The following is a 26,162-nucleotide window of genomic DNA, read 5'->3' as shown; positions in this document are numbered from 1 at the left end:
TCTTTGTTTACAACAATTCCCATTGCAGGTTGGCACTGGCAGTTGAGTCTGTCGAGGCAGGGAGGCAGGGAGGCAGTCTCTAGGTGGTATCCATTCTGATCTCTTGTTGTGGGTGGTATGCTAATGAGCTCAGCAGTGCAGAGAGAGGGCTGGTCACTTCACACTGGGGGCAGGGACAAGGGCAGAGTGTGTGTTCATACCAACTATAAAACACACACTATTCATTCATGATCCACTTGGTGAACTGCAATGAGCTTGGTTGTGCTTTTGCTCATGTATCACAATATAAACGATACACAATATGATATAGCATGTGTTTTAAGTTCACCTGCAATTTCACTTTCCTTTTCAATAGAGACACACCTATACCTTTATGACCTCGCCTTGTGAAAACATAGCGCTGTCACCCTCCTCCTGTGAGGAGGCGTTTCTCCTTTGATATGGGACTCCCTAACAGGCAGCAGAAATCCAGTTCAGTCACTACAAGCCAGCCCCTCTGCGTGCGAGATATAAAATATCTGTTCCTAGTGCATGCGCGTCTGGAGCCCTCTGAGTGTGGCATTACAAAGTGGAAAATTCTTCTAATCCAGCTGCCTGAGCCGGAGGGGGCGATACTGCTGAGTGTCAGAAAGAAGAGGGTCCGTCTGATGTGCTCTGACCCATGGGAACATTTACTGTAGAGCTCTCCGGTTCTGGCGCTCTGTTTACTCTAGAGCTCTCCGGTTCTGGCGCTCTGTTTACTGTAGAGCTCTCCTGTTCTGAAACCCTGTTTACTGTAGAGCTCTCTGGTTCTGGCGCTCTGTTTACTCTAGAGCTCTCCGGTTCTGACGCTGTGTTTACTGTAGAGCTCTCCAGTTCTGAAACCCTGTTTACTGTAGAGCTCTCTGGCGCTCTGTTTACTCTAGAGCTCTCCTGTTCTGAAACCCTGTTTACTCTAGAGCTCTCCGGTTCTGGCACTCTGTTTACTCTAGAGCTCTCCGGTTCTGAAACCCTGTTTACTCTAGAGCTCTCCGGTTCTGGCGCTCTGTTTACTCTAGAGCTCTCCGGTTCTGGCGCTCTGTTTACTTTAGAGCTCTCCGGTTCTGGCGCTCTGTTTACTCTAGAGCTCTCCGGTTCTGGCGCTGTGTTTACTCTAGAGCTCTCCGGTTCTGGCGCTCTGTTTACTCTAGAGCTCTCCGGTTCTGAAACCCTGTTTACTGTAGAGCTCTCTGGCGCTCTGTTTACACTAGAGCTCTCCGGTTCTGGCGCTCTGTTTACTCTAGAGCTCTCCGGTTCTGGCGCTGTGTTTACTCTAGAGCTCTCCGGTTCTGAAACCCTGTTTACTCTAGAGCTCTCCGGTTCTGGCGCTGTGTTTACTCTAGAGCTCTCCGGTTCTGGCGCTGTGTTTACTCTAGAGCTCTCCGGTTCTGAAACCCTGTTTACTCTAGAGCTCTCCGGTTCTGGCGCTGTGTTTACTCTAGAGCTCTCCGGTTCTGAAACCCTGTTTACTGTAGAGCTCTCTGGCGCTCTGTTTACTCTAGAGCTCTCCGGTTCTGAAACCCTGTTTACTGTAGATCTCTCTGGTGCTCCGTTTACTCTAGAGCTCTCCGGTTCTGGCGCTGTGTTTACTGTAGAGCTCTCCAGTTCTGGCGCTCTGTTTACTCTAGAGCTCTCCGGTTCTGGCGCTGTGTTTACTGTAGAGCTCTCCGGTTCTGGCGCTGTGTTTACTGTAGAGCTCTCCGGTTCTGGCGCTCTGTTTACTCTAGAGCTCTCCGGTTCTGGCGCTCTGTTTACTCTAGAGCGCTCCGGTTCTGGCGCTCTGTATACTCTAGAGCGCTCCGGTTCTGGCGCTCTGTTTACTCTAGAGCTCTCCAGTTCTGGCGCAAAATATCTTAAGCTAGCAAATGCTTTGAAAGCGTTGCACTGCGACAAGCGTGAGAGGAATACTAATCCCTGCTGTTGTGAATATTCCATTTGTGTAATGACGGTCTGAGCCAAACCTAATCTGATCCCTGGATAAACCCTCCTCATCCCACCTGCATGTTGGAGAGAATGATAGTCTGTCTCAGTCCGGCACTGATCCTGCTTACTGCCAGGGTAGCAGAGACCCTTCCCTGGGAAGGAGAGGGTAGAGATGCAGACCTGAGGGGTATGTTGCAGATGTTTTTAAAATATGTATATGTAACAAAAACCGAATGGAAGTATAGCTCCCGTTGCATTGCAGTTTGATCCAGTTCAGGTTTTACTGTGGGTTTAATAAGACACACCTGATCCAGGTCTTAGGATTGACCTGACGGGACACTGGCTGTGCTCCAGACAGCTTCTCTGTGTGTATGCTGACCCTACTGCAATATTAGTCACTGTTTTTAAACATGTTTCTGTATGAGGTTTACAGGATCAAGCTGTTTGATGTGGGAGGAAAATTAAAACTGATAGTTTTACCAAACTAGTGAGCAATAACTCGGCAATAAAACAGCTTCCAATGGCATTGTCGTAGCTTTTGTTTTCACTGTGCATTTACATATTGAAATCCTAAAATATTGTGGTATTTGTTTGTTTGTTGTCTGTGTTAAGGAGCTATGAAAATGCAATATTATAGACTCACGTGCGCCTCAGTTGTGTAACAAAGTAGACAAAACCTTTGTGTTCAGAACAGATGAATTGACCAACATGCGTGCGGTTTTGTTTGTCTTAAAAAATGTAGCTCTTTTCACATTTTACTGTTTACCCAGTGTGTCAGTTTGGTATGTCATATTTTCATTTTGTTTAGTCTGTAAAATAAACAAAAAATCATTATTTTTATGTTCACGTTGTATTCCTTTATTCAGAATGCAATGCATGCAATGCCATTACTTTTCATGGGGAGGGGGGAATACAACAAATAGAGAGATTTTCAAGCAGTTTACTTTTATAAAATGTAACTCCGTGGATCAAGCACGCCACAAACATTTAGATTAACCCAAATTGAGAAGTGACTGAGGCTCTCCGCCCCAGCATGTGTGACTCCTCCTCCAACACAGCAGACCTGTGGACAAGCCTCGGAAACACGACGCCACTGGAACGGCACGGGACTCTGTTGGAACGGCGCGGGACTCTGTTGGAACGGCGCGGGACTCTGTTGGAACGGCGCGGGACTCTGTTGGAACAACACAATTCCATGATGTAATGAGGGGGGGTGTGTGTGTATGTAGTAATGTAGTAAATCCTGCCAGTTTCTAAGGAATTCTATTCTAGTATACAGTAGGAGGTTAAGTTTGTCTGTGCAGGGATGGCAGCTGGCTGTTCTGTATCAGAGCTGGTACGAGTCTCCCAGTGGCTCTGGGGTCTTTCCCAGACTTTATCCCAACTGTGTGCTCAACTCCAAGCTTCCCTCCCACCCCTCTTCACTCTGCTGCTCTCCTAAGCCAGTCACTTCCAGTAATTCTGGGAGAAATAAAACCAGAGGGTTACAGTTGCACCAGGAATTCACCGTGAAAGTGCACATTAGTTCTGGAAACGGCTGCTTCATTCTGTTGGAGGACTGTTTGTGTATGCAGTTCACTCAGTAAAGGGTTCTGGGAACCTGGGCTGGATGTGTAATCGTCTGTGACTAGCTCAGTACAAAAAAAGCTTGACCTCTTTTCTTAACTGGGTAACAATCTCTTCCAATAAGGTAGAGTGAACCCCACTCCATTGTGAAGGCTGCAGGGGTACTGCACTCCCTTGCTGTACCGTGACCCGGCTACAGTAGTATTGCAGCTAATTACAATCTGCCTCTGGTCATGTCTGTACTGCCCTCAAGAGTGTTGCCCTGTCACTTTACTCTGCACCAATCTCAACCACTAGAGGTCAGTGCATTGCATGGAATATATTGCACAGCAGCTTGATCCATTCCTGGTTATACTATGAGTTTAAGAAAACAACCAATAGTGTGTTAACTATACACTGTGGCTAATCAAGCTCATAGCAAAATCTGGAATGGGTAGAACTGCTATGCAATAGGCGTCTTATTTCCATCCCTGTGTGTGTGTGTAAATGCAGACCAGTTTGTTTGTTTGTTTGTTTGTTTGTTTGTTTGTTTGTTCTGTGCATGGCTGATCAGTGGCAGGCGAGTCGTTTGCCCGGTTCCTCTGCTCCAGAGCCCCATCCCTGCACTCCTACAGTGGCCCTCAGTCCTCCAGCTGGCTGTCAGAGAGCTAAAGGGGTGTAACAGAAGGCCCTTAAAAGCTGATTTGCAGAAACCGGTCCGCCCAGATGAGATCATGCTGAAATCTTCCAGATGAGATTCTGAAAACTAATCGGACCGTCTTCAAGTTCATTATCTTGGAGGCACATGGATCTCACTTTAGAGAGCAGTATCTGGTGGGAAGTGTTACACCAGGACTCGCCAGTGCTCTAGTCCTGGACACGGCTGCATTCTGGGAGTCGCTCTGTTAGCTTCAGTGCTCTAGTCCTGGACACGGCTGCATTCTGGGAGTCGCTCTGTTAGCTTCAGTGCTCTAGTCCTGGACACGGCTGCATTCTGGGAGTCGCTCTGTTAGCTTCAGTGCTCGACTCCTGGACACAGCTGCATTCTGGGAGTCGCTCTGTTAGCTTCAGTGCTCTAGTCCTGGACACGGCTGCATTCTGGGAGTCGCTCTGTTAGCTTCAGTGCTCTAGTCCTGGACACGGCTGCATTCTGGGAGTCGCTCTGTTAGCTTCAGTGCTCTAGTCCTGGACACGGCTGCATTCTGGGAGTCGCTCTGTTAGCTTCAGTGCTCTAGTCCTGGACACGGCTGCATTCTGGGAGTCGCTGTGTTAGCTTCAGTGCTCTAGTCCTGGACATGGCTGCATTCTGGGAGTCGCTGTGTTAGCTTCAGTGCTCTAGTCCTGGACACGGCTGCATTCTGGGAGTCGCTCTGTTAGCTTTGATCGTGGGTGTTATGAAAGGGTTCCTTATTCTTGCACGCCAGTTGTTTTTATAAAGTTTCCATCACCAGTGACAAAGCATCATATCCCAGAAAGTATTTGAGTTAGTGACTTCCAATAATATAATGTAATACAATATATTGCAGTGAGAGTAGGACTGGGTACTCTACGACATCATTGATGTACAGTAGTATGGTAAGCTTGCTGGCTCTGAAAGACATCGTTAGCAATGCAGTCAGTGCTGTTGCTTGAATGTATTTCACACCCTGGTAGTGCTGCTGTATTGAATGTATTTCACACTCTGGTAGTGCTGCTGTATTGAATGTATTTCACACCCTGGTAGTGCTGCTGTATTGAATGTATTTCACACCCTGGTAGTGCTGCTGTATTGAATGTATTTCACACTCTGGTAGTGCTGTTGCTTGTAGATCTCACTGGGAGTGAAGCTGTTTGTTTACAGTCTGCAGTGTGATCAGCAGCAGGATCCGTGACTCACTGTGTTTTGCAGTGCAGCTCTAATCGGAGACCACACTAATTTCCTCCTGCGGTTAGGATGTTGTCCAATGGAAACCATATGTGAGCTGGTATTGTTCTCATCCCGAGAAGTGGCGCTGAGCAGGCAAGGCATCCAGCCACAGAAGACTGAGGCAGCAGGGAATGCTGCTGAAATCCCAGGAATTGGAGTAGGATACCAAGGAACTGCTATCCCAAGCTACTGTATCTGTGTCTGTATGGGGGGGGGGGGGGTGTTTGTGCATACATACGCATGCTCTATATTGAAACTAGAATGATATCAATGCAACTTTTAAATCCTGAAACCTCAGCCCTTTTTATTAACTGCTGATATCCCATAAAGCATTTAAGGTCCAGACTTCATATCTCAGTATTTCGTTTGTGATCCAGACTTCATATCCCAGTGTTCTGGAAACTCTTTGGGCGAACTTTAACCTTTGTCCACTTTCTGGCTGCCATATTGTGGTTATGTAATTTAATTCAAACCCTTTTTTTTCTTAGATATCTTAGTTTTCGGGATACATGTTCTTATTCTCTAGGGCTAGTATTCTTACGGGTATTGTCTGGTAATAATAAAATATTTGGTGGTTAAATGTATCTGTGACCTCTGACCCAGTGTGACAGATTGTCGTCACCACTAGGAGTTCCAGTCCAGCTCAAAGCTACACTGTTTTTAAACTCTGATAGGGTCAGCATGTCTCTGACATGTTCTACACAGCTGGGTTCTCTTTATGGAGTGTCATAATGAGCATTGTACCATTTTCTTTGCCACATACAGTATGTTGTGACTGGTGACCTGCTGGCTTATTTGCTGTTACTGTATGTGACTGTAGCACTCAGATGTAATATTGATTGGAATAAGAATTAAAAGCTGTCTCTTCTTTTCATTCTCAGTTTATTCAGTAACAATAAACCATTTCTTATAATAGTAGTAATTTATTGCCTGCTAACCCTAAAACATTTCATTTAGATACTTCCCGGTATTTATGGATTGCTTTCCCCCAAAGACTGGATACTGTACAAATAGGTTTTATTAAGGCGATAAGCACCTCCTTGATTGTATGAAATGAAATGAGAAGTGCCATTGTGGGATTTGCTGTGCTGGAATTAGTTTGGTATTGTGCACGTGGAGATTTAATAAATCTAAAAAGCTTCATTAGCTGAGATGTAATGCTTTGCAGGGTATTCATCAGCTCTGGGATTCAGCCAAGCAAAGAAGTTTAATTAGAATTATAATAGGAAGCTGTCCACCACAGCTCCTCAGAACAAAATTGATACATACTGTACAGGACGTTGTCTTGTATTGATGTCATGATGCCCTGTTTCGTATGTTGCAGATACCAAAGCAGCTTTTGCAAGCAGAGCTAGAAACTTGCTGAAGTTTTGTTTGGCAACACTGCACTGGACAGGATAGGAAATAACCTCCCACAGATTCCAAGCAGCCTTCTTCAACTCTGTCATTACTGCACATAGCAGAGACAGGCTGGATGTACAGGATATCAATGCACTGCACATAGCAGAGACAGGCTGGATGTACAGTATATCAATGCACATAGCAGAGACAGGCTGGATGCACAGTATATCAATGCACATAGCAGAGACAGGCTGGATGTACAGGATATCAATGCACATAGCAGAGACAGGCTGGATGTACAGGATATCAATGCACATAGCAGAGACAGGCTGGATGTACAGTATATCAATGCACATAGCAGAGACAGGCTGGATGTACAGTATATCAATGCACATAGCAGAGACAGGCTGGATGTACAGTATATCAATGCACATAGCAGAGACAGGCTGGATGTACAGTATATCAATGCACTGCACATAGCAGAGACAGGCTGGATGCACAGTATATCAATGCACATAGCAGAGACAGGCTGGATGTACAGTATATCAATGCACATAGCAGAGACAGGCTGGATGTACAGTATATCAATGCACATAGCAGAGACAGGCTGGATGCACAGTATATCAATGCACATAGCAGAGACAGGCTGGATGTACAGTATATCAATGCACTGCACATAGCAGAGACAGGCTGGATGTACAGTATATCAATGCACTGCACATAGCAGAGACAGGCTGGATGCACAGTATATCAATGCACATAGCAGAGACAGGCTGGATGTACAGTATATCAATGCACATAGCAGAGACAGGCTGGATGTACAGTATATCAATGCACATAGCAGAGACAGGCTGGATGCACAGTATATCAATGCACTGCACATAGCAGAGACAGGCTGGATGTACAGGATATCAATGCACTGCACATAGCAGAGATAGGCTGGATGCACAGTATATCAATGCACATAGCAGAGACAGGCTGGATGTACAGTATATCAATGCACATAGCAGAGACAGGCTGGATGTACAGGATATCAATGCACATAGCAGAGACAGGCTGGATGTACAGTATATCAATGCACATAGCAGAGACAGGCTGGATGTACAGTATATCAATGCACATAGCAGAGACAGGCTGGATGTACAGTATATCAATGCACTGCACATAGCAGAGACAGGCTGGATGTACAGTATATCAATGCACTGCACATAGCAGAGACAGGCTGGATGTACAGTATATCAATGCACATAGCAGAGACAGGCTGGATGCACAGTATATCAATGCACATAGCAGAGACAGGCTGGATGTACAGTATATCAATGCACATAGCAGAGACAGGCTGGGTGTACAGTATATCAATGCACATAGCAGAGACAGGCTGGGTGTACAGTATATCAATGCACATAGCAGAGACAGGCTGGATGTACAGTATATCAATGCACATAGCAGAGACAGGCTGGATGCACAGTATATCAATGCACATAGCAGAGACAGGCTGGATGTACAGTATATCAATGCACATAGCAGAGACAGGCTGGATGCACAGTATATCAATGCACATAGCAGACAGGCTGGATGTACAGGATATCAATGCACATAGCAGAGACAGGCTGGATGTACAGTATATCAATGCACATAGCAGAGACAGGCTGGATGTACAGGATATCAATGCACATAGCAGACAGGCTGGATGTACAGGATATCAATGCACATAGCAGAGACAGGCTGGATGTACAGTATATCAATGCACATAGCAGAGACAGGCTGGATGCACAGTATATCAATGCACATAGCAGAGACAGGCTGGATGTACAGGATATCAATGCACATAGCAGAGACAGGCTGGATGTACAGTATATCAATGCACATAGCAGAGACAGGCTGGATGTACAGTATATCAATGCACATAGCAGAGACAGGCTGGATGCACAGTATATCAATGCACATAGCAGAGACAGGCTGGATGTACAGTATATCAATGCACATAGCAGAGACAGGCTGGATGTACAGTATATCAATGCACATAGCAGAGACAGGCTGGATGTACAGTATACCAATGCACATAGCAGAGACAGGCTGGATGTACAGTATATCAATGCACATAGCAGAGACAGGCTGGATGTACAGTATATCAATGCACATAGCAGAGACAGGCTGGATGTACAGGATATCAATGCACATAGCAGACAGGCTGGATGTACAGTACTCCATCACGTGAAATGTTGTAACTTTTTAGTACAATGTAAGCATGAATGCGTACCAAAATGTATAAATGTATTTGCGTTGTCTTGTCATAACGTTGTAGTAACATAAATGTTCTTCTTTTACTGAATGTTTTGGGGTTTGTGGGACTTTAGAAAGACATGTTCGATCTGCTCTGATTTCATGGGTTTTTGTTTTAACTAGAATATAATTTTTCAATGCCTTATTTTGATTCTGTTTGTGTGTTTCAGAAATGGCAGCCTGGCCCCTGACTCTCTGTCTGCTGCAGTGTCTCTGTTCTGGCAGCCTGGCGTCAAACTCATACAGGCACTTCTCCAGTAACACCGAAATCAACAACGTGGTGCAGGATCCCGGGACTGGCCGGGTGTACGTGGGTGCTGTCAACACCATCTACCAGTTAGACAACATGCTGCAAAAGCAGGACAGCAGAAAAACGGGTCCCGAACAAGATAACCAGGCGTGCACCCCTCCCAAATTTATTGAGTGTGTAACCAAGCTGACAAGCAACAGTAACAAGCTGCTGCTGGTGAATCGGGCCAACGGCACCCTGGTGGTGTGCGGGAGCCTCTTCAGAGGAATCTGCTCCTTGCTGTCCCTGGAGAATGTCTCGAAGGTGGAGTACTACAGTGACTCCAAGGGAGAGAAGACCTATGTGGTCAGCACTGATGACAAGGTGTCTGTGGTGGGAGTGTTGACCGTTGTGCAGAGACACGGCAGGAACACAAGTGTATTTCTTGTGGGGAAGGGGTACGGCTCCTTCGATACCCCCAAGCTCATCACAACACGGCTACTTCAGGAGTCCGAGGGGGTGGACTTATTCGAAAGCTATGACGAGTCCTCGGTCTGGCAGGCCAGCGCTTACACCAACCTGTTCCGGCACATCTTCCGCTTGGCCTTCCAGCATAAAAATTTTACCTACTTCCTCTTCTCCCGCACAAACGCCAAGAACGAAATGGGGAATTACACCTTCATCTCCCGGGTGTGCCAGACAGACATCCACTACTACTCCTACATGGAGCTCCAGCTGAACTGCAGCCAAGGCGGGGGGCAGCAGTACAGCAAGGTGCAGGCAGCGTTCATTGCCTTCCCTGGGGAGCGCCTGGCGAGGAGTATGGATGCGTCGGGGCATTACGGGAGGGTGACGGCCGCGGACAAGGTGCTGTTCGTGGTGTTCGGTACAGATAGTCAGACTGATCAGAGCCAAGCCTCGGCCCTCTGTATGTACTCTCTGAAGGAGATCAACAAGAGACTGAAAGAAATCCAGGATGCTTGTTACAATGGGTTTGGGATCATTGGTGAGAAGCAGGCTGTCTACACACCATACTCTACTATTTCAAACGGGGTCTGGCCAACTAACTGTGATCTGAAGGTACTGGCTTTTTAAAATATTCATCTAGCAAACCCTTTTCTTTGCCCTTGTGATGTTTTATTATAGTTAATAAAATAAATTAAGAAAAAAACAACATTTTAATTGACCTTTTTTTAAAAAACCTGACTTGTCTTCCAGATTTAAAGCCTTAGTTACCAGCTCTTAATTTGAAACTGCACTGTCACTGTCCAGCGCAAGGATTGTACTTCATTTTTACAGATTTTTCTTTTGTTAAAGATTTTTAAAAACATCAAATTCTGTTTATAACTTTACAAGGGTACGTAGTAATTTATTTAAAAAACTATGTATTCATGGCTGTGGTTTCTTGATTGTATTTATTCTGGGACATGAGTTATTTTTTCCCTGTTTTGCTCGTGCGATGTTGACTGTACTAGAATTATTTTTACTTTGCGGTTATCAGACACCAGGTGACCATCCGTGTGGAGCAGACTTTCTTCCCTCTCCCCTTGCGAGCACGCCTGATTTTGGGATTTCGGCTGAGGCAGTCATAACCTACGAGGAGCACCTGAGTGCAGTGGCTGTGGCAGTGGAGAATGAGCACACCATCGCCTTCCTGGGAACAGACAGAGGCTGGATCTACAAGGTAGGTGTCCTCGTCTCACCTCCCTCTGATCTACAAGGTAGGTGCCCTCTTCTCACCTCCCTCTGATCTACAAGGTAGGTGTCCTCGTCTCACCTCCCTCTGATCTACAAGGTAGGTGTCCTCTTCTCACCTCCCTCTGATCTACAAGGTAGGTGCCCTCTTCTCATCTCACTCTGAGCAGATGTCCTTCTTTTGGTTCTCTCTTGTCTACAAGGTCCTTAGAGAGACCAGGTGGGGCAGAGGGCTGTATCATCCCCTCACCCTGCGGGAGGCGCCACAGAGGCAGCGTAACAGTGTATTTCTTTACCTGTTTCAGGTGCATCTCAGTGGCTCGGCTGAACAGTATGACAAGAAGACAGTGGGGAACACCAGGGTGAACAAAAACCTATTTTTTGATGCAGATCAGGATCACATTTACATCACGACCGAAAAGGAGGTAAGAGGCGGTGTTCTGTTCTCTGGGGTCAGTGGGTCAGGGTAATACATTTTGAAGGAGGTAAGATGCTGTGTTCTGTTCTCTGGGGTCAGTGGGTCAGGGTAATACATTTTGAATGACGTAAGAGGCTGTGTTCTGTTCACTGGGGTTAGTGGGTCAGGGTAATACATTTTGAAGGAGGTAAGAGGCGGTGTTCTGTTCCCTGGGGTCAGTGGGTCAGGGTAATACATTTTGAAGGAGGTAAGATGCTGTGTTCTGTTCTCTGGGGTCAGTGGGTCAGGGTAATACATTTTGAAGTTGGGGTCGGGGGTCGGCTGTGTCACGGTCGGCTGATGCAGTTCCTGTTTGCACTTCGCTTGGTGCAGAACCTGTAGCTGAAGTAGCATTCTTGTGAAATACCTTCCCCTGAAAGTAAGTCGAGGCAATGTAAGCTTTAAATAATGCAATGTCTGTACTGCATGCATTTTCATGTCAACCCGTTCATTCCAGAAATCACAGATGTAAAAAACTGCCTAAGTGATCACTCTGTTGTTCTGTCGGTCATCTGTTTTGACTGTGCTGTAAATTGTGGTGCAGGTAACTCGTGTCCCGGTGCAGGAGTGCCACTGGAGAAGTAGCTGCCAGTCCTGTGTGGCAGCGAGAGACCCGTACTGTGGCTGGTGTGTGGCTGATGGAAAGTAAGTACTGTACCCTTCAGCCTTCTTAATGTGCGTGTCACAGAATCCCTGTCCCCTTGCTGATGTAAGTCAAAGGGGAGCCGCTTGAGCAGAGTGCATGCTCTGCAGGGCTTAACATTTCAAACTGTTCTGTTGAGATCACATAATCATTATCTCAGGATCTCAATGTTTCAGACTGTTCTGTTGAGATCACACAATCATTATCTCAGGATCTCGATGTTTCAGACTGTTCTGTTGAGATCACACAATCATTATCTCAGGATCTCGATGTTTCAGACTGTTCTGTTGAGATCACACAATCATTATCTCAGGATCTCGATGTTTCAGACTGTTCTGTTGAGATCACACGGTCATTATCTCAGGATCTCGATGTTTCAAACTGTTCTGTTGAGATCACACGGTCATTATCTCCAGTGCAAGTAAAAATACATGATCTATGTTTTGGACTGTTTGTTTCCTACAAAAAACAACTTTGCGTTAAACCAGCCTCTTGCAGGTCTTGCTGTTTCCGTGGTGCTGCAGTGCTGTTTCAGTGTGTTAACTGTGCCATTGAGAAGCATTGACACACCGCTGATGGATAAAACACAAATGAATGAGCTAACGAGAACCTGTCCCCTCCCCCCAGGTGCACCAGGAGGTCAGCCTGCCCCAGGGCTATGGAGGACAACCACTGGATCTGGAGCCTCAGCCAGGAGTGTGTCCAGATCACCAGCTACTCTCCAGAGAACATGAGTCGCATGCAACCGTCATGGCCAAGGGTGGCTATTGTATTTGTGATTGTATCTATTGTAGTCATCGATCTACGCCACTTGGGGAATTACGCCCTAAGAAATAGTTGTGCTGTACGATCACTAAGCACACAGATGCTTTGAATTTCAGGGGAGCAACACCAAAACCCCACCATGCAAAAAGACAGAATTTAATTAGAACAGTTTATTACATTCAGATTTAACCAAAGCAATGCCACAGTAATGGTTTTATTACCGATGGAGTAGCAGCACAGAGAAGTAAAATTTAAATGAAGCAGAAACTGCAAATAAGCCTATTGTTTTCTCTCCATCAGTAAAAGAGTAAAATATCACTGTTTATATATTATCCTTTAAAACACAAATAAAACCCAGTGCCTAAAACTACTGCTAACTAGCTCTGAAACAAACTAGAAGAGGGAATTAAAACAAAGTAGTTCTCACAGTTTTTATTCCCAGTCAATAAAAGTGGTGTAATCTTCTCTGGGCTCCAAGTTCAAATATAAGGACTTGAAGCCTCTGGGAACCCGTCCTCGAAGCTGTCTGTCCAGCAGTGTAACAGATAGTGGTGGCGCGGCTGTCTCCTCGGCTTTCCTCCGCGAGCCGGTCCGTGTCGGATACAATAGTTCCCAGCGTACAAAACTTCCCAGTCTGGCTTCCGGTTCTGTTGCTTCCTTTTGACATCAGAACTGAAGGAAAGCTGCGCCTGTGCATTAAATTGAAAAAGAAAGACTTCATTTCCCAGCATCCCTCCCTTTCACAGCTGGACTTGCGCATTAACGTGAAAAAGAAAGACTTCATTTCCCAGCATCCCTCCTTCACAGCTGCCCAGTACTGCTTAATTAATTTATAAGTTGTTCTGTAATTGCAGATGTCCTGTTTAACACAAACAGTAACATAACACAGCTCTCCTCAGCACACAGCAACCGATCCCCTCCGTGGATACAGTGTGGTGCAGCATGGAACGCTGTCCCTGCAGAACTCCCTTCTGTGTTACAAGTTTGCCCTTTCAAAATCTATGCCTGTTAATTAAACAAATGGAGTCCCATCCCCCAGCGGTCACTTCAGCAAAGTAGGAAGTGCTCTTCCAGTTTAAAAGCACAGGTCCATGCCCTCCTTGTGTGATAGTAAAGTGCAAATCAATACAACACACACCCTGCGCAAATCAATACCGCACACACCCTGCAAATCAATACAACACACACCCTGCAAATCAATACAACACACACCCTGCAAATCAATACAACACACACCCTGCAAATCAATACAACACACACCCTGCGCAAATCAATACAACACACACCCTGCAAATCAATACAACACACACCCTGCAAATCAATACAACACACACCCTGCAAATCAATACAACACACACCCTGCAAATCAATACAACACACCCTGCAAATCAATACAACACACACCCTGCAAATCAATACAACACACACCCTGCAAATCAATACAACACACACCCTGCAAATCAATACAACACACACCCTGCAAATCAATACAACACACACCCTGCAAATCAATACAACACACACCCTGCGCAAATCAATACAACACACACCCTGCGCAAATCAATACAACACACCCTGCAAATCAATACAGCACACACCCTGCAAATCAATACAACACACACCCTGCAAATCAATACAACACACACCCTGCAAATCAATACAACACACACCCTGCAAATCAATACAACACACACCCTGCGCAAATCAATACAACACACACCCTGCGCAAATCAATACAACGCACACCCTGCAAATCAATACAGCGCACACCCTGCGCAAATCAATACAACACACACCCTGCGCAAATCAATACAACACACACCCTGCAAATCAATACAACACACACCCTGCAAATCAATACAACACACACCCTGCGCAAATCAATACAGCACACACCCTGCAAATCAATACAGCACACACCCTGCAAATCAATACAGCACACACCCTGCAAATCAATACAGCACACACCCTGCAAATCAATACAACACACACCCTGCAAATCAATACAACACACACCCTGCAAATCAATACAACACACAACCTGCGCAAATCAATAAAGCACACACCCTGCGCAAATCAATAAAGCACACACCCTGCGCAAATCAATACAACACACACCCTGCAAATCAATACAACGCACACCCTGCAAATCAATACAGCGCACACCCTGCGCAAATCAATACAGCACACACCCTGCAAATCAATACAACGCACACCCTGCAAATCAATACAGCGCACACCCTGCGCAAATCAATACAGCACACACCCTGCAAATCAATACAACACAAACCTGCAAATCAATACAACACACACCCTGCGCAAATCAATACAGCACACACCCTGCAAATCAATACAGCACACACCCTGCGCAAATCAATACAGCACACACCCTGCAAATCAATACAGCACACACCCTGCAAATCAATACAGCACACACCCTGCAAATCAATACAGCACACACCCTGCAAATCAATACAACACACACCCTGCAAATCAATACAACACACACCCTGCGCAAATCAATAAAGCACACACCCTGCGCAAATCAATAAAGCACACACCCTGCGCAAATCAATAAAGCACACACCGCGCAAATCAATAAAGCACACACCCTGCGCAAATCAATAAAGCACACACCCTGCGCAAATCAATAAAGCACACACCGCGCAAATCAATAAAGCACACACCCTGCAAATCAATACAACACACACCCTGCAAATCAATACAGCACACACCCTGCAAATCAATACAACACACACCCTGCAAATCAATACAACACACACCCTGCGCAAATCAATAAAGCACACACCCTGCGCAAATCAATACAGCACACACCCTGCGCAAATCAATACAGCACACACCCTGCAAATCAATACAGCACACACCCTGCAAATCAATACAGCACACACCCTGCAAATCAATACAACACACACCCTGCGCAAATCAATACAACACACACCCTGCGCAAATCAATACAACACACACCCTGCGCAAATCAATACAACACACACCCTGCACAAATCAATACAACACACACCCTGCGCAAATCAATACAACACACACCCTGCAAATCAATACAACACACACCCTGCAAATCAATACAGCACACACCCTGCAAATCAATACAGCACACACCCTGCAAATCAATACAGCACACACCCTGCAAATCAATACAGCACACACCCTGCAAATCAATACAGCGCACACCCTGCGCAAATCAATACAGCGCACACCCTGCAAATCAATACAGCGCACACCCTGCAAATCAATACAACACACACCCTGCAAATCAATACAACACACACCCTGCGCAAATCAATACAGCACACACCCTGCAAATCAATACAGCACACACCCTGCAAATCAATACAGCACACACCCTGCAAATCAATACAGCACACACCCTGCAAATCAATACAACACACACCCTGCGCAAATCAATACAACACACACCCTGCGCAAATCAATAAAGCACACACCCTGCGCAAATCAATAAAGCACACACCCTGCGCAAATCAATAAAGCACACACCCTGCGCAAATCAATACAACACACACCCTGCAAATCAATACAACACACACCCTGCGCAAATCAATACAACACACACCCTGCGCAAATCAATACAACACACACCCTGCGCAAATCAATACAACACACACCCTGCAAATCAATACAACACACACCCTGCAAATCAATACAACACACACCCTGCAAATCAATACAGCACACACCCTGCAAATCAATACAGCACACACCCTGCAAATCAATACAACACACACCCTGCAAATCAATACAACACACACCCTGCAAATCAATACAACACACACCCTGCGCAAATCAATACAGCACACACCCTGCGCAAATCAATACAGCACACACCCTGCAAATCAATACAGCACACACCCTGCAAATCAATACAACACACACCCTGCGCAAATCAATACAACACACACCCTGCGCAAATCAATACAACACACACACCCTGCGCAAATCAATACAACACACACCCTGCAAATCAATACAACGCACACCCTGCAAATCAATACAACACACACCCTGCAAATCAATACAACACACACCCTGCGCAAATCAATACAACGCACACCCTGCAAATCAATACAGCACACACCCTGCGCAAATCAATACAGCACACACCCTGCGCAAATCAATACAGCACACACCCTGCAAATCAATACAGCACACACCCTGCAAATCAATACAACACACACCCTGCAAATCAATACAACACACACCCTGCAAATCAATACAGCACACACCCTGCAAATCAATACAACACACACCCTGCGCAAATCAATACAACACACCCTGCGCAAATCAATACAACACACCCTGCGCAAATCAATACAACACACACCCTGCGCAAATCAATACAACACACACCCTGCGCAAATCAATACAACACACACCCTGCGCAAATCAATACAACACACACCCTGCAAATCAATACAACACACACCCTGCAAATCAATACAACACACACCCTGCAAATCAATACAGCACACACCCTGCGCAAATCAATACAACACACACCCTGCAAATCAATACAACACACACCCTGCAAATCAATACAACACACACCCTGCAAATCAATACAACACACACCCTGTGCAAATCAATACAACACACACCCTGCGCAAATCAGAATAGTGCTTAGTAATACCAACACACACAGTTACAATAATGTGAATACAAAAATACATCAGTGAAATAGTGGATAAATAAATAGTCACACCCGTGACACAACCACTGTGGGTATGTCACTGCTGACAAACAGGGCTGCAGGGGATCTGCCTGCTGTTGTCTATGGAGCCCCAGATTGGACTCTTTTTGGGTGTGTCCTGAAAAATAAAAGTAGTGATGTCACCATGTAAGACACACCCACTCTTGAGTCTAGAAGTCCGTAAAACGCTGACTTCTGAATTGTTTTCTCTGTCAAGTTCAGTCTTGTGTATTGTGCGAGAAGAATGAACACTTGTGTCGGTGAGTTTACAGAACTGCCGCCATCGCTGTGTCAAAGCCTCGTGTCCCAGAAACCATTGCGGGGGTGACTGCAATCCATCGAGACTTTGACATTGACCTCAGACCTAATATTGAGGTCATGTGACTTTTTAAAAAGTTTTCGATTTCAATTGCTGTTCTGTAAAACCGAACCTACCAATGGCGCAGATACAATACATTTTCTCCATTTTACTGCATGCTTTGAGACGACTCAAACTGATATGCAATTCCCCACCCTGGGATCCTTCAAGAAGCTGCTTGATGAGATTCTGGGATCAATAAGCTACTAACAACCAAACGAGCGAGACGGGCCGAATGGCCTCCTCTCGTTTGTAAACTTTCTTATGTTATTACATTCAACTCTTATCTTGAATTTACAGACATGGTGGGGGCTGTGGAAGATCTCTGTTTGAATTAGCTTTGATCTGAGCTATTGCTTTTTTCATTTTCTAGATAGCCACGATAAATAACTAAGGCAATCATTTTTCCATTTTCAGGTCAGTATGACTTTGGTGCCTTTCCCAGACATTACAGAGAGCGATCAGCTGGAGTGTGATTTCGGAGGCTCTAAGAGTCAGGCTGTGATTGAACCGGGCAAGTCTATAACCTGCTCTCCTCCAGAGGTCGTCAGTATCCCCCAAACACCTGAATCACAAGGTGAGCCTGCTAACCATGCACCCTGCTCAGCAGTGCACCCTGCTCTGCAGTACTCCGCACTCCAGTGCACCCTGCTCTGCAATGCACCCTGCTCTGTGTGCACCCTGCTCTGCAATGCACCCTGCTCTGTGTGCACCCTGCTCTGCAATGCACCCTGCTCTGCAGTGCACCCTGTTCTGCAATGCACCCTGTTCTGCAATGCACCCTGCTCTGTGGTGCACCCTGCTCTGCAGTGCACCCTGCTCTGCAATGCACCCTGCTCTGTGTGCACCCTGCTCTGCAATGCACCCTGGTCTGTGTGCACCCTGTTCTGCAGTGCACCCTGCTCTGTGTGCACCCTGCTCTGCAATGCACCCTGTTCTGCAATGCACCCTGATCTGTGTGCACCCTGTTCTGCAATGCACCCTGCTCTGTGTGCACCCTGCTCTGTGTGCACCCTGCTCTGCAATGCACCCTGCTCTGTGTGCACCCTGTTCTGCAATACACCCTGCTCTGTGTGCACCCTGTTCTGCAATGCACCCTGCTCTGTGTGCACCCTGATCTGTGTGCACCCTGTTCTGCAATGCACCCTGCTCTGTGTGCACCCTGATCTTCTTGGATCCTTAAACCCAATGTTATGTGCTTTACAGCAGAATCCACTTGTTGTTTTACATCCTACAGATAAAAAAATGATCGGACGCCTTTTAAATTCGGTTTAGATAAATCAGTATCGTTTCATGGTTGCCAATTCTCATCAATGACCAATGGTAAAGTGAGACTTCTTTAAGGAAAAGAGAACTCCTGAACTATATCTATATTAGTGAGGAGCCTGAATGTTCATTGTTGAAGGTATCTCTTTGTTTTTGTAATGAATCTCGGCAAGTTAGTTACAAAAACAGGAGCTGGCTGTAGGACACGTGGGTTACAGGTTTAATTCTGGGATTGCAGAAGAACTCAAGCGGTTGTTAAACATGTGTGCTGAATGCTGTTTGTGTGTCAGATTTCGTTGCAGTGGAGGTAAAGTTGACCTATAAGGATTCCCACGTGGAGCTGGCCGTCGGACAGTACCGCTTCTACGACTGCAGTGCGGCCGCAAAGATGCTCACGAACACACCGTGAGTACTGTGTCTGTCTCGTGGCTCGGACTGAGGCTGTCTTGTGGTTCAGGGACGTGTCTTCTGTGGTAGCACTGTGGCAGCGTTCTGATCCTGTGTGTTTTTAACACTAGGTGCGCCTCGTGTGTGACCAGCGAGTGGCGCTGTCAGTGGAACATCAAGGATCACAAGTGCAGCAAAAATGACGCAGAGACTCAGGACGTGTACGTCATAAAGCACGCACAGGTAAGGGTCAGAGGGCGTGTGTGGAGTTTGTGGTCTAGCTTGTCCTTCTGGCAAGGGGTTGACAAAGTGTGGATTATTACTATTTTTTTTCTTTTAGTTCACACTGATCACTATATCCCCTTCGGTCACTGCATGCACAATTGGACCATGTTCAGTGTCCTATCCATGTATCTATTTTTTCTATTTTTCAAAGTTAGGGCAGCTTCTCGAACTCCATAGAGGTCACACAAACTGTTTTCAAATTTCTGAAAATAAAATTACAAATGGGGGCATTTCCCTTGCAAGTTGGGCCTGTGTTGGAAAGTGCGAGGAAGGGTGGAGTGATGTACCTGCGTCTGTATCGCAGACAGAAACAGACTCCCTCTCTGAAGCAGCACCTGTCACCTTCAGAACAGTCATTATTTGGCAGCTTGGGTTGCAGGTTCATCCTGATCTGGACTCTGGTTACTTCTTGCTGTCAAAAGACTTTAGCTTTATTTTAAATAGGGCATCAAGAGCAGCTGTATTGATCTTCTGCTTTAGCTTTTTTTAAATATGTTAATCCCAGATGGAGCTCTTTTTTCCCACATACCATATGTCATGAAAATTCTGGCAAAGTGAGTGATTTCTGGCAGATGTGGACATGCTTTTCTGTCATTCGATTACATATCCAGCAATGTCCGAGCACTACTTTTTAAATCTCTCTCCCACACATGCATGCACACACACACACACACACACACACACACACACACACACACTGTTTTCTTTACTGAATTGGCATGCTGAGATTATCAGTTCTTTATTATAACATTGTGTTTGTTTTATTGTTTTCTAATTGTTTAGCCAATGAGCTGTCCTCGGTTTGAAAGCCCCTCCCATCCTCTGATTTCGGTGGGCTTGAGGACCAGCATTACCTTCACTGGGAGGAATCTGGATTTCTTCAAGGCAAGTGGAGCAGGAATTCTAACTTCATTCTTTGACTTGTGTGTAAGCTGTATCGTAGCCTTCACTGAGAGGCACACAACAGTCCTTAACGGTCACCCTGCACTACCAGGGATAGAAATCACACTGTCAGCCTCGTAAAAATAAATACACACAATGCAACAAACCAGACAGCTTTAACAATTGAAGTATATAGTATAATGTGTTTTAATATCTTTCCTGAAGTACTGTATACTGTAAAAGAGATTGAGTTAAGGGATGCACAATGCTTATGACATGTTCCTAAAGTAATATGAACTTTTTATAATTGAGCCACGCACACACCGGCACTAAAACGAAGTCCTGTTCCTACTCCCACAGGGCAAAACGTTCAAGATGGGCACTGAATTGATGGGTTCAACGGAGGTGGAGATTGTATTAAAAGAGGATCAAACCTACGAGTTCCAGGGTTACGAGGTGAGTGGTGCAGTTCTTCCTCATGTGTCTGCTCCCTGCAGCGTGTCCTGTGAAATGTTTTAACAGCTCAGTGTTGCAAATATAAAGCGCACCCTTTTAAAAGAGAGATTTCAGTGGTGGTTTGAGCTGCAACCCCTCTTTCTTGTGATCTGTGATTTAAATTAGATGTGATGCTCTGGCTCCCCCTTATGGGGAATGTTGCAGTAATTACATGTTTGGTATTCAGAGACACGTTGTGCAAGTTAAACACAATCCCTGTGTGCAGAGTCACAGTAACCCTCTCTTCTTTGTGTCCCTTCACACAGTTCTCCTACGATAAAGGGCAGATGAGGGATCTCCTGTTCTATGTGAAAGAAGGCAGTAATAAGATAGACAGCAATCTGAATGGTGAGCCTCATTTTCTTTTTTATTGATCAGTGTGTAGCTGCTCCTGAAGTTATCATTGGAGACTGATCTCATTGTAAAGCAAGTACAGAAGTTAAAGGTGCAGTAACCTTTGCAGTGAATTGCCAGGTTTGAAGCTGCATTTGAGCCCTTAAAGCTGGAGTTTTAACACCTCTGTATACCAATTTACCAGACCAGTTTCATTTATACAGCGTCCTTCATGTACAAGCATCCCAGTGCTTTACACAAATACACAGCAAGCCGAAAGAGCTCCAAAGTGCAAATGAAAGAGAGGTGTTTTGAGGTTAGATTTCAGTGACAGACTCCGCATTCAGGATAACATTTGGAAGAGAGCTCGAACAGGAGGTTTTTAATAGTTCTTGAAATTACTAAGAGGTCATCATTTACCAATCTCAATGCACTGGCCAGTGTGTAGGCAATAAGCAAGTCCTGCAAACAGGCAGGGGCACAACCATGAATAGCCTTGCAAGTGAGGAGCAGCGTTTGAAAATCCAGTCCTGTGCACGCGTACAATTCTGAAAGAGCACACAGAGTATACTCTCTGTGTTAATGACAGCTGCATGTGAGGATCCCCAGTTGCAGTGCAGGCTGGGTGTTGTTAGAACGCACCCTGCTCTTACACACACCTGCACTGTACAGCGGTTAAGGTGCTGGCTTGGGGACCACCAGACTGCAAGCCACCAGCTTTCCTGGACTATCTGAAAAGCGCTTTGTGAAGCACCTCAACTTCCATCTCTTTCTTCCCCTCTTCGCCAGTCACCTTGTATAACTGTTCGTTCGGACGAGAGGACTGCAGCCTGTGTAAAGCCGCGGACCCGAAGTATGGCTGCGTCTGGTGCAGTCACCCCAAGTCCTGCCTCTACAGCACAACCTGCCCAAGAGAGGAGGAGCTGTGTCCGATGCCAAAGATCCTGGATGTGAGTTCAGCTGGAAACACCTCTCCCTGAAAGGACTGATAATATAATAATAATATCTATATTTTTATATAGCGCCTTTCATAGTGGACCACAATCACAAAGCACTTTACAGAGGTAGGGTGTGAACTGTGCATTATAGGCAGAGTCACTTACAATAGGACATTTGATTTAACATCTCATCCACAGGGTGGAGCACAAGGAGGTTAAGTGACTTGCTCAAGGTCACACACACTGAGTCAGTCAGTGGCAGAGGTGGGATTAGAACCAGTGACCTTCTGTTTACAAGCCCTGGACTTTAACCACTGGACCACCCTGCTACCACCCCGTGGTGCTCTTCTGTTGGCTACACAGCTCTAGAATATGTGCAATTGCAGCAAACCTGTATTTGCATTTTAAAACACGATACCTGGCACTGCAATCAGTTAAAGAATGTTCTCTATAATTTTTATCTATTTCCTCGCCATATTACTTTCACTTCCTGGGTCATTTCACCTCAGCAGTGTAAAATTGCAGGCTTACTATAATATGTGTTTCTGGCGGATTCATCTAGAACTGCTGAAACAAAAAGCACAACACTGGGGAAATGATGTCATTGTTTTGATCCTCGACAGAAGGATATTGGTCTCATGGTGGTGTAGTTGAACTTGTCAAGGCAGTAGTCCTGGGATTGTGCAGCGCAGTGAGGGTTACATTGTCTCCTCTGTTTCAGATCGTGCCTCATAACGGTCCACTGGAGGGAGGCATCTCTCTGACCATCAAAGGGTCCAACATGGGAATCAAGAAGGAGGACATATGGAACATCACTGTGGCAGGCGTCCCCTGCCGACATGAGGCGGACAGATACTCTGTGTCCACCAGGTACAGGACAGCAGGTCCTATCAGTGTGCAGGGCATGCTGGGGATCAGTGTGCAGGGCATGCTGGGGATCAGTGTGCAGGGCATGCTGGGGATCAGTGTGCAGGGTATGGTGGGTGTCAATTTGCAGGGCATGCTGGGTTGATGTGTGTGTGTGTGTGTGTGTGTGTGTGATTTTTAGTAGACAAGGATTTGCTTCACAATGGGATGCTGTTTCTCATTTTCAGTGTTATCTGTGAACTTGAAGCAGCCAATGGAATGAAACAAGGGAGCGTGAGGGTGATGATGGCTGATGGAAATACGGGGGACTCTGACGTGGAGTTTGCCTACAGGGTAAGGAGGAGAGGCTCCCTCTCCTGTTCGTTTTATTTTTTTGTAGTCACAAAAACATGTTTGAAGATTCTACTGGCTGTGATTGTATCAGAGTTGTAGCTCTCACTTGATGAAAATAAGACTCCAATTGAATAGCAGTTTGCTCCATTTCTGGTTTTACAATGAGTTTTTAATAAGACACACCTGAGCTTGTTATCTACAGGGTTAATCAAGCACATACAGTACTACAACCTGGAATGGGTGGTGAAACTGCTATGCAACAGGAGTCTTGTTTCCACATGGCATTTCATTGCATTGCTGTGTGCAGTGTAAGTGTGTACCTGGTGTCGGGTGGAGTTGTGTTCATGCCTCAGATGATGTTTGAATCATTCCCAGCCCTCCTGTGTGCAGTGTAAGTGTGTACCTGGAGTCGGGTGGAGTTGTGTTCATGCCTCAGATGATGTTTGAATCATTCCCAGCCCTCCTGTGTGCAGTGTGTAAGTGTGTACCTGGAGTCGGGTGGAGTTGTGTTCATGCCTCAGATGATGTTTGAATCATTCCCAGCCCTCCTGTGTGCAGTGTGTAAGTGTGTACCTGGTGTCGGGTGGAGCTGTGTTCATGCCTCAGATGATGTTTGAATCATTCCCAGCCCTCCTGTGTGCAGTGTGTAAGTGTGTACCTGGTGTCGGGTGGGGTTGTGTTCATGCCTCAGATGATGTTTGAGTCATTCCCAGTCCTCCTGTGTGCAGTGTAAGTGTGTACCTGGTGTCGGGTGGAGTTGTGTTCATGCCTCAGTGCTGTGATTTATCAGGAGCCTAAACCCCAGAGCGTGACTCCGAAGAAGGGTCCGCGAGCCGGTGGGACCTGCATCACAATCGAAGGATCTGATTTGAACATTGCGACCAGAGAGGACCTGCGCATTCAGATAGCGGGAGCCGACTGCACCGTGTAAGTAAAGCACTGCAGCGAATTGAGTGATTATACAATACAATACAAATGTGTTTGTATATAACGCCCTCCCTTCACGCCATGGCATCCCAGAGTTAAAAACAAAGTGAGAGCTCATATGTACAGTATGATGCCAGCTACAACCAATTATGTAAAAGCACACGTTTTCTGTTAGGACATAAGAATCCAGCGTTTCAGCCTGCCTGATGTCAGCCGGGATAGCGTTCCACGAGCGAGGTGCACAGCAGCAGAAAGCAGCCGCTCCAGCTGATTTAGTTTAGCTTTCTCTGATCTCAAGGAACGATTAGGACTATACAGTTAGTAGTTCTTGGAGCTGGGATGGCCCTAAACCATGACAGCAACTTTAAAATGAATTGGGTAAGTCACTGGTAACCAATGTAAGGACCCACGCACTGGAGTAATGAATGTGATGAGAGGTGTGTTAGGACCTGTTCAGTGTAGAAAGCAAGTACGGAGAGGAAAATGCAAATAAATCAGGAACATGCTGTTTTAAGCTCTTTGTGGATATGTTGAATATCATTTTGTATTAATTTTTTTGACAGGTTGAAATTTGACAGTGAAATTGTGTGCAGGACAGGTAAACTGCCACCTAGTTCAGCGATTGGGCCCTATGATGTGGTGATGAACTACGGGAAGCACACGACGAGGCGTGTGTCTGGATTTGAGTTCTGTGAAGACCCGACAGTCACTACATATTCCCCTGATGCCAGCTTTATGAGGTAGCGTTTATCCGCTCTCATCTGCAGTCTGGATGATTAAACACTTTGAGAGGCTGGCTTCATACTTGTGCACAGCTGTTTTTTACTAAAAAGATCACTTTGACCTCCTCTATGATGTTCACCGCGGTGACGCGCATCACACACTCGTTCACATTTATTTTACTTCACGTTTACAAACGATTTGATTTCACATCACCTTTTTGTTTTTATTCACAGAAACACAGATTTCTAGTTTAAAATGAAATGTAATCTTTCTTTGTTTTTATGTTTGCTTCGAAAAAGTCCTAAACAATACCTACACAGTTGACTGTTTTCTGGTAGCATTTTCAGGTTAAATGGAGCTCAACCTTTATTTGAAAAACTACTTCCCAGATGTATGTAATCAGACTCCACAGTTTAGACCCATTCCAGATTTTAGTACGAGCTTGATTAGCCAGTCTGTGTATAGGTAACAAGCTCAGGTGTGTCTTATAGAGCGTTCGCAGGTTGAACAAATAACTTCCAATGATAAGTAGGCAATCTGCATATAGTAAAACCAGGACTGGATCAAACTGATATTTCATGGGAGTCTTCTATCCATCCCTGTCATGGTAAAATCCCAGTTGGTACCCTTTTAAAAATGCACAACTAGGTAGAAAGCGATCCGCAGTGTAACTCTGTTTTACCAGCCTGTTTCAGTGGGGGAGACTCCTCTCTGTGACAGGGACTGGATCCGCAGTGTAACTCTGTTTTACCGGCCTGTTTCATTGGGGGAGACTCCTCTCTGTGACAGGGACTGGATCCGCAGTGTAACTCTGTTTTACCG

General features: G+C 45.6%; 1 protein-coding gene across 3 annotated transcripts in view; it reads left to right on the top strand.

The window, feature by feature from the left end:
• LOC117414839 (plexin-B2-like) overlaps positions 1-26,162 on the top strand; it is an 81,059-nt gene that overhangs the window by 30,302 nt on the left and 24,595 nt on the right. For all 3 annotated transcript variants that reach the window (XM_059027764.1, XM_059027763.1, XM_034922251.2), the window contains exons 2-17: positions 9,187-10,325; positions 10,747-10,929; positions 11,246-11,365; positions 11,942-12,042; positions 12,668-12,800; positions 18,322-18,481; positions 19,461-19,575; positions 19,689-19,800; positions 20,626-20,727; positions 21,085-21,180; positions 21,486-21,567; positions 22,342-22,502; positions 23,212-23,360; positions 23,585-23,690; positions 24,481-24,617; positions 25,181-25,357. In XM_059027764.1, coding sequence (XP_058883747.1) covers positions 9,189-10,325; positions 10,747-10,929; positions 11,246-11,365; positions 11,942-12,042; positions 12,668-12,800; positions 18,322-18,481; positions 19,461-19,575; positions 19,689-19,800; positions 20,626-20,727; positions 21,085-21,180; positions 21,486-21,567; positions 22,342-22,502; positions 23,212-23,360; positions 23,585-23,690; positions 24,481-24,617; positions 25,181-25,357 — 3,071 coding nt within the window. In that variant the 5' untranslated portion in view covers positions 9,187-9,188. The remainder of the gene's footprint in view (positions 1-9,186; positions 10,326-10,746; positions 10,930-11,245; positions 11,366-11,941; positions 12,043-12,667; positions 12,801-18,321; positions 18,482-19,460; positions 19,576-19,688; positions 19,801-20,625; positions 20,728-21,084; positions 21,181-21,485; positions 21,568-22,341; positions 22,503-23,211; positions 23,361-23,584; positions 23,691-24,480; positions 24,618-25,180; positions 25,358-26,162) is intronic.

This window comes from Acipenser ruthenus, chromosome 7 (assembly GCF_902713425.1).
Source record: "Acipenser ruthenus chromosome 7, fAciRut3.2 maternal haplotype, whole genome shotgun sequence".
Taxonomy (NCBI): domain Eukaryota; kingdom Metazoa; phylum Chordata; class Actinopteri; order Acipenseriformes; family Acipenseridae; genus Acipenser; species Acipenser ruthenus.
The sequence above is the reverse complement of the archived record's forward strand: the minus strand, read 5'-3'. Positions and strand labels throughout refer to the sequence as shown.